We start from the raw sequence: 9,730 nt of genomic DNA, 5'->3' as shown, positions 1-9,730 counted from the left end.
CAGGAATGAAAAAATCATAGTTGAAAGAAAGACTATTAAGCTCTCACATCTTGATTCATAGCACGTTAGTCTCCCCTATGCAACAATGATATGAATTTACTACCAAAGTGCTGACTCTTTAAAGATGAGGGAATATTGCAAGGGCTATTTTTTCCCCACCCCCTGAAACCTTGCTTTCTTGCACAGCCTGACTGAAACCTTCAGTATGAAAAAGGACTTCCTGCATCAATTGAACATATATACTGTTTAGGCCTCCCACGTTGAACCCCATAAGAAATCCTTTCACAAATAACTCAGTAAGGGGTGGCAGCATCTCCTGCAGATAGAAGAGAATATTCAGAAAAGTTTATGTAAACTCATTGGCAGAGAGTGGCAGGCAGAATAGACATGCATTTTTTTCTTTCACATTTTTAAATCTAAAATTATCGAAATTTAAAAGTAAGGAATGTTATGAGATGGAGTTCATATTCTCAGCTTTGAATTAGGTGGCAGAGATCACAATTCATTGGATGACCAGCCTGTAAAGACAATGGATCTTAACACTACTTTGTCTAAATCTGTCAATAATCTAGCCAGTCATTGCAGACAAGATATCCTTCTCACCTGACTGAGAATCCGACCACACTTCTTTCCGATTTTTTCCACCAAATCAAAGATTGGAAAGTTCCAACTATTTAACTGCTCCATCAGGGGATCCAAGTTGTCCATAACCAGAGGCTCAGGAGCAAGTACAGGCTTGTCCTATGCCAGAAATCAGAATAAATAGGAATTTTAGTTCTGTGAAGCATCTCATGCAAAAATGTATGCTCTTAAAAAGTAAGATCACATTAGCATCATCTGTGAGTTGATGGTACTTTGCTCAGTTCAGCAGAGATGTCCCTATTTCTACCAGCCCTGCAGCTAGTCACTCTCCGTTACAATTTGTTACACCTGAAGAAATAGAAATTCTGTATACGAAACATCAGTCTCTGAACTTATCCATGAGACACATTCATTCTTTCATTTGTGGGAATCATTCACTCATTTCCAACGGAGTCTGTCTTCTTCACTGTGAAATTTGCTGTAGTACAGAGGGAAAAGCGCTCAGTTTCTATTTCTGCATCAGGATTCATTCATTACAATCTAACATGGCTAATGAAGCTTGGTTCAAGTGAAGACTTGTACTTAAACTGAAACCTACCTGGTTTTCAAGGTCTGTAAATAACAGATGGGTCGTGCCCCTCCTTTCACATTTCTCCCTGTATGCTTCCATGAATTTCATTATTACTAAGAAACTGTAGATGAGTAAATGCCAAAATACCTCAAGAAAAATGCCTTTTCTCAGTATGTCCAACTCCAATTCAACAGATTACAATAAATTTTTCAAGAGCTCATGCCAACTTAAATTTATTAATTCAGTTATACAACAGGCTGTGGAAAATTTAACCAAAAAAAGCTTTCCCTCTACATCTCAACCAAGCTTACAGCTGAATATAGTAGTCGTGAGAAGATCAGCACTTGTTCACCATACTGCAATGTTCTTATGTTCAAGACATACATCAAGAATAATATCATGCAGCGGCCTCAGACAAGTGTTAATTAATTTTAAAATAAGGACCACTCTATATATTAGCCAAGATTGTAAGGCCATTGAGAAGCTGAAGTGTCTGAACAGGAAGACTATATATCATGCTGGTAGTCTAAGAAGGCAATTTCTTTTCCTTCCAATCCATTTCCTTTAAAGTTAACACTAAACAGAAGCCAAGCATTTCAGAAATGCCTAATGCCAGATCCATAAATTTATATTTATTTATCAAAATAGACTGTTAGTGTTTTATAAGAGGCCAGTGCTTAGCAGCTCTCGCACATTTCAATGGTTCCTTTCAATTCTTGAAAGTCAATCCTCCTACTGCAAGGTAGCAGCCTGCTGCAATTGCTGCTTAAAATCATGGTCACAATCTTTAGAGAGCCCTAGGGTTTTTTTTTGTGGGGATTTGGCTTTTTTGGTTAGTTTGGTGTTCTGTTGTGGTTTTTTTTTCCCCTCTCAGTGTCAGTATACATTCAGTCTATTGTGCGAGTGGAACTTAAGCTACCTCAGGTGGTATCAAGGGATGCAGAATGATGGTCTCAGGTGCATACGTCCTACAGACGGATCCCTTCCGCGTCTGCTCTTTGGAGCAATCTGTCTCATCGTCATTTTGTACAATATCGCTGCTATCACTATTGTTGGTCTCATAGTCAGAAGTGGCTTGCGCAGGATCATCTACAACACAAATCACAAAGCTTGTTGTGTGAACAGCAAGGATTGCATGAACGTCATCCTGTGACCTTCTGAGTAACAGCAACAGGATCTCTGACTCATAATACATATGTGCTGCTTGGCTGGGTCCAAAGTTGGACAATCTGTCCAAGGCATTAAAGCATATATCCTGCAGAGTGTAAAAAACGGGATGAGCGTTTGAAGAGTGAGAAAAAATTGGAGGACCATTATTTGAGCTGACTAGGTTACATGACAGAAATCATATTTCCTTTATATTTTAACTCTATTCTTCATTAGCATTTTGCACTTCTTGTACATACAAAAAGGAAAGGAACCTTAGAGACAATTTTTATGGTCTTACCTACATGTGTTCTCCTTTTATGACAGACAGGCATATCTGCCCTTACAGTGAATGATTATTGAATTTTAAGGGATGAGGAGTTTTTGATGGACAAAGAATTACCTGTTCTGTTCAGAGTGTGTGTGGTACCATCATTTGTATCTAGTGTCCCATCACCAGCTTCTATTTGGTTATAGGGTCTGCCACAGCTGAAATACATCAAGAAACATGCACAATGTAAAGAACCACGCGCAATAGTCTTATGTGAAATGATTTCCTGCTGGCAGTGTAAGATTATGTCATACAGTGTAAGCTATGGTACAGGGTGCGTTCACCAGGCAAAATTACAAGAGTGAGCTGAAGTTTTATTGACCTTGGATTAACTGGTCACCATCATTAAAATTGTGTTGCCAAGAGTAAACCTATCCCATGTGATTTTTTTTTTTAAAGAATTTTTTATTCTCTAAGTTTATCAGTACAAAAAAAAAATCCCCTGGTTTTGCACTACAGCTGCCCTATAAACATGAATTAAACTGATGAAAATGTGCTGGAGAGCCATACAATCTTCCATCATTCAATTTGAACACAGTCATGATGTGGCTTTACTCTCCTTTTCTTGCCTAAAACTTGAATATGTTCCCCTTGAGGAGGAAAAAGGTATTTTGCCGTTACTTCAGTGACAACATACTAAATACATCAAAACCAAGAGGGCATTTTGGACAGAACATACAGTGAGTGATCCAGCATCCAGACATTTAGCAATGAAACTAGAAGATAGAGTTTGTTTCATCATTCCCAGAACAGAAAGCCACTGTGGAATAGATCACTGTATCATGGCCTTTCCAAATGACTGGCTCTTCCTTTTCATTAAAATGCTTTATTCCTTGTGTGTGATTCCCTTTAAGCCCTAAATGTGAATTCATATCAGCTGGAACATTTCAAATTACAATGTCCCAAAACAATTGAGTCTAGGACCTGAAGGAGCAATGATATATCATGAAAACATGAGAGAACTTAACAAATCTGAAGCCTCATTTAGCAGTATTATATCAAATCTGTCCATGAAAAACTGACATTTTAAAATTTCTTTCCCTGGTGTGAGTCAGTATTTTGTGGCATATCTCATATATACAGCCTTTGCAAAGCAACTATTACAAAATTATTTTGATTGGTCAAACTTTGTACCAGAAACTTTACATCAATGTAAGTTCACCATATAAAAATGGCTGAAATCCTATACCAGATGGCTTTTGACTGGGTCATATTCTGGAGCTTGGTATGCCTTGCAAATACAATGAATTCCTGAAAGAATTTTAAATAAAAATATAATTCTGTATACAATGATACTTGTAGTGCACAGTCAAGCAAATAAATCTTGTATCACTCAGGTTTATAAACAAGATGAAAAAAAGTATTAATTTCTCTCTCCCATGTTCCTTGTGGTTTCCATAAAGTCAGTGCTAACAAGCCAAAATCTAAAAGTAAAAGAGAAAGAGAGGCTTTGATTGGTTGCAATGCCACAAGGCTTTTGCATCATTATGAGTGTACCTCTTTATTTCCAGAACATATTAAATCAGCATGAGTTTGCATATGTATGGTCCACATAAACCACTATATTAAAGAAAAAAATTACTGAGCTACCTAGTAGAACACTTGAAATCTGCTCTATGTCAGAAGTAAACATGCCCATGCAACTTTAACTCAATCCTCTTCATGCACAGGCATTAGAATATACTTCTTAATGACAGGATTGTTTAACATTTTTTCCACAGGATTCCTGCCTCATCCACTAAGCAGAACTAAAAATTATTACTTACGAGTTATTTTAACAGCATTACCTGGTGTATGTTCTTGTTTAAGGCAGTTTTCAAACTCTGCTATCCTACCACATTTTACTTTGTAAGTAAAAAAAAAAAAAAAAAAGTACAGTAAAACTGCTGTCTTGATGCCACTACCTGGGTGGATCTGATTTAAAACACTTCACACATCAGGAGTTCATCTCCTCTTTTGTTGTTGTTGTTGGAAGAGGGATTGGTTTGGTGGTGGCAGAGGTTTGCTGACTTGGTATTATTTCCTAGCAAGGCAGTTTTTTTGGCAGTAAATGTAGGGGATTGCATACCATGCAGACTAGCAAACTAGTGTTTGTTAATTTAACTCTCTCTGCTTGTCTTAGCCATTTAATTTCTTTCAGTTTTTTTGAGTTTGGAGTTTGTTTTGTTCTGTTTTAATTGTGCTTACATTACTAAGGGGTGCATTGTTTATGTGCTGTTTGTTCAGCTTATATTTGTGGATACGACATCCCTATACACTGATGGCTAGAAATGTGACAGTGCTTATGATTTTTCAATGGACACTAAAGGAACAGTGACTATTAGCAATAGTGGATGTCAATTCTATTAGCAGTCATTACATCACAATATTTTAAATAATCTGTTTGTTTCAAATAATCAACAACAAAGTCTATGCCAGCAATGTAATTGTTTGTAATGCTTACACAGTCTAAGCATTTGAAAACAAGGGAATTAAGAACCTAAACATCCTATGCAACCTATATAGATCACATAAGACAGTAGCCACATAAAAGCTAATGAGCATTTTACCAATGATTACATTGAAATCAAAGTCCACACATATAAAGAAAATACATTTCATCACTATCTACAACAACCTTACATTGATTTTTTTTTGACATTTTTAACACAACTGTTAACCATTCTCTTTAATAGAAGGCTTCCAGTGATAATTGTTACTAAAGTAATAATATTTTATTGAAGCAGTAATAAAGGCACAGTTTAATAAGACAGTAGCACGTTTATGGTATATTTCTTAGGTGTAATACAGTTTTCATTTCAAACAAATCAGTGCAAGTCCCAGTTTTGCAACACCTTTGGAAATCTTTTAAAAGCACTTTCTTTCTATTTAGTCACCTAAATACATCTTAAAAGCCTGTCAGGATCCTAGTCTGAACTCCAGTGAGGATCACTCCCTTGAGCAAACTCACAATCTCAATTTTGACTTTCTCACACCCACTTCCAGCCCTGCACACAGCATACTGAGACACATCCAAAGTCACGTGACGGAAGCCAGAAACGAAAAACTATTTCCAAAGATAGTCAAAGTTGACAACATTTAACCCAGTCTCAGATGATGTGCTGCCTGCTGGCTAGCCAATAATCACAAATCACTCACTACTATGACCAAAAGTAACATCTAATGAGTAAGGTAACCTTGAAACTCCACTGGAACAAGCTTCTAAATACCAGTGTTTCCCACTATCCTGAACTGGACACATACTGCAAACTCCGGTAACCTAACTTAGCAACTGAATCCTTTTCGAGAAGATAAGCAGAACAATTTTCTTTCCAAAATGCTGATTTTGCAGTGCAGGTCTGCGTAATCTGATAATGGATTACTTTAAAGTGTGAAATTAAACTGTGTTACTGTAATGCTTAGCAGTAGAAAGAACTTGACTGAAGTCAATTTCTGAAAAAAATCCCAATGCTACATAATCTGACTCCACCTAGGGAGGACCGGATCCACTCCTTCTGAGACAGTGCTCAAAATTACATAGTCTTCAGGAATTGTTGGCACACCTTTACCAGAAGGCTACAGGTCAGCAGCTTTTAAACCCTAGCAGTTCGATTTTTCTATCAAACATCAGTTGCCTGCTGTGAAAGACTTGGCCTGTGACCTGAAAGTGACTGTTCATGTTAAGGTCACCACATGAGAAACACAAGAAATCCAACTTTGGGATCTGCAAGTTATTGACGAAGAATTTATTAATGAATCAGACTGTGCATCTGACATGAGTAAAAGCTATAAATGTAGCTAACCGTCTTGCACTTTAAAACCACTTTGTAGCATTAATCTACACAATTACTCGTATACTAAGAACTGCTTAAATATGGTGAAATATCAATACACAATACTGCAGCAAACCACAAAAACTTGGATTTGGGCTAAAAGAACTCACTCATGAGAACAACGTGAAATGATTCCAACACATGTCAAATTACTATCTTACCTGCTGCAGATGACAGAAGGGTTGATAATAGGGTCTGACAGGCTAGGTGCACTCTGAGTAGAAGTTAAGACCTTGTGTGGCTTTAAGCTTTGCTTGGTGTCAGTATCTGTAGACTCTGGAAATGACATGGAAGATGTTTTTCCAGTAGGACTTGTGGCAGGCGTCCCCTGAATTGGTGAATGGCATGGGGAGGTGAGAGGTGAAGTATTTGGTGGGATACCTGGCAAAAGAAAAGAAGAGTCTTGTCAATTAACAGAAGTGGCAGATGGTTGTATGAGTTCACTGTGCAGAAATACTCCTCTTGAGATGCACGGGTACTAGCATAGCTTCCAAGCAGAAAAATAAGAGAAAACTCTCTTCCACTCTGAGCCAAGCCCGCAGCTGTCACAGGGAGGTGAAGCTCCATTAATATCAGCCGCTTCTACCTGAAGATCTGGCTCAAAATATGAAGCATGTTCTCCCTGTTGAGCAGGATGCACTAATTAGCAGGCATGAAAAGAAAGCCATGTGTTAGTGGCATGACTATTGGTATCAACATGTCCTAGTGATAGACACCAAACTTCAAATAGGCAGTTCCCAGATCCATCTGCAGTTTCTCTTTGCTTCACTGTCTCCATCTGTAAAGCAGGGACAAGAAAGGCTTACATACATTCCCAGCAAATTCGAATTTCTACATGTGTGAAGACATGGCAATAAGCCAAAAAGGCAATTTTCAGTAGTCATACATTATATGAATATAAAATATCGCACTTATGGTTCCATTTCCGCATTCCTTACAGATTCCAGCCTTGATCTTGTGCAACTTGAGTTTATTTTTCAAGATCTGTTGCTCACTATGAGAGACTTGTGACTGTTGCCTATACCACATGACATTGTACTCCTGAGCTAGTGTATCAGAAACTGCCAACATCGACATGTATGAACACTAGCAAGACGTAGTTCTCTCTGTCCCTTATTCTATCTAAGCACTACTGCCAAGATGAAAAGCATCAGACAGTCCAGTGTCTGAGACAATGTGTCACCTTCTTTTTGAATCTACTTTACATTTTCTAGTCTCAGACAAAAAGATCCCATTCACAATAAAGAACAGAGGAGCAAACATGATCTATCTTAAAAGGAAATGCATGTAAGTTGTCTTACCTCATGTTCTAAAGTTTGTAGGAACTCGGCCCCAGTCCATTTACCATGTTCTTTTTCGAAGCCAAATGATATAAAGATCTTATGAACTTTAACTGGTTTTATGTTTGAATTGTGCCCATCATCTGAATGCATTCCAGGCACAAAAATTGTATTACAATAAGGCAATATGTTGATCTAAGTTTATAAAACAGTAACCTTGCAGGATATATGTGTACAGTTGCAGTGGTTTTTCCCAATAACAACTTACTGTGACACGAGGTTAAAATATGATTTACTGTTGACAATCCAAGAGTTAAAAATAATCTCTGACAGTTACTACACTGTAATTTTAAGATATCCAATATCTCCTAAGCTTTGATTAGAGTATTTCTTCAGGAAACATGTGGTATGTATTACTGCCTTAATTCAATGATTGCAACTAGGGTATTATGCTAGTCTTGAGATCAGAAATCTACAATCTACAGAGTGATTAAGCAGTTATCAGATGGCCATGACATACAGAAATTTCTTTAAAATACAGAAAGCCTCTGCTTCACATTTACTAATCCTTTGAGATACCTGCTTTCCATCCCCAAAAAACTATGTCTTTAAAAACATATCGCAGTCTGTTAGTTGAACAGCGGGTTGAGTTGGATTATTATCTGTATTTGACCTATATGTTACCAGGTAATCTTTGTGACTGTTAGACAATACAATATATATGGTCATCTTTCAACAATGTAAAACAATTCCTGGGAATTTAAACAGCAATTTTCACAATAATGTTTCTAATCACAGCTGGCTTTCTACTGCTAGTCTCTTGAAATATATTTGGTTGTGCATTTTTTTTTTAAAGAGTAATTGGCCAGGATAGGTAACCAAAAATAAATAAATTTTCCAGAAAATGCAAACCTATTTTCAATGATCCAACATTTAACCATTTATACGCAAAAATGAAAGAAAATGTGTCTTGCTACAGCAAGGAATTTTGAACAATCAAGATAAGAGAAGAATAACAATACAGGGAGGATTTTTTTGAGTATATCCATCTGCTTATGTCCTCCAGAGCTTTTACATATGTGCAGCATTGAAGAAAAAAACCAGTAATTTCAATGTGATGTGAAATTACATATTTGAGCTTACCTTAGAATTTTGCCAAAATAAGTATAGCTAGCAGTATTTTAAAATGCTAATATTTTCATGCATAATTGAAGACATATTTTGTAAATTAAGAGATTCATAGATTTAGCTAGATCAAATTCTACTAAGAATTATCATATATTGCCAATGGAGCTAATATATAAAAGTCTAATTTGTATTAACTAGTGCAAATTGAAGCAATTCTTTAGTTGGAACATGAAAACAAATAATAATTAAAAAAGCTTGATTGTAAACAGTCTAAACCATCAAAATATCAGTCTTCTGCCTAAAATGCTGAGTCAAAATTTTTACTCCTGTCAACCAGTGCCCCCAGGAATTGCTTGTGATGGAATGGAGTTCTCCTTTTATCACAGGGGACCTCATGTATTTGGGCAAGAGAGATGACTATGAACACTTTTTGTAGGCAAAAGGGACTAAATGCAAAACTCACTGATGGGGCTGACAAGTCTTGTTTTCCAAATATAAAATATTATACACACACCCCTTTTAAGTTAATGGGTTAATCTCTGAAAATCAGAAGTCTAAGTTGGATTTGTTTTTTCTGAAAAAATATCCTGGATTCCTGGTACCATATCTCCATTATTTTTCCAGGTTCAATTTTATTCACATGCCTATATGCCTATTACCTTTTAAGATAATATTGTTACTAAATCTTCACTGTGGTATAACAAAGCAGCTTCTGTACAAGAGGAGATTGAATAACGTCTTTGGTTTGAAAAGGAGATGCAATGTGACAGTTCTAGATATGCAGGTCAGGCTTCAGGCATCTATTAAATTCCATCTGATGTCTGGGTGGCCAGTATCTCTGACTAACATTATCTCAACATTATTCCAGGTTGGGGGGGGG

General features: G+C 36.8%; 1 protein-coding gene across 1 annotated transcript in view; it reads right to left on the bottom strand.

Annotated features, from left to right (window-relative positions):
* Positions 1-9,730, bottom strand: part of PDE3A (phosphodiesterase 3A, cGMP-inhibited) — a 94,736-nt gene that overhangs the window by 26,126 nt on the left and 58,880 nt on the right. The window contains exons 5-9 of the mRNA XM_009708943.1: positions 6,604-6,823; positions 2,703-2,788; positions 2,095-2,242; positions 1,456-1,459; positions 604-741 (exon numbers count right to left, since the gene is read on the bottom strand). Of these exons, the coding sequence (XP_009707245.1) occupies positions 604-741; positions 1,456-1,459; positions 2,095-2,242; positions 2,703-2,788; positions 6,604-6,823 (596 nt within the window). The remainder of the gene's footprint in view (positions 1-603; positions 742-1,455; positions 1,460-2,094; positions 2,243-2,702; positions 2,789-6,603; positions 6,824-9,730) is intronic.

This window comes from Cariama cristata, unplaced genomic scaffold (assembly GCF_000690535.1).
Source record: "Cariama cristata isolate BGI_N322 unplaced genomic scaffold, ASM69053v1 scaffold3191, whole genome shotgun sequence".
Taxonomy (NCBI): domain Eukaryota; kingdom Metazoa; phylum Chordata; class Aves; order Cariamiformes; family Cariamidae; genus Cariama; species Cariama cristata.
This window is presented reverse-complemented; position numbering and strand designations above follow the sequence as displayed.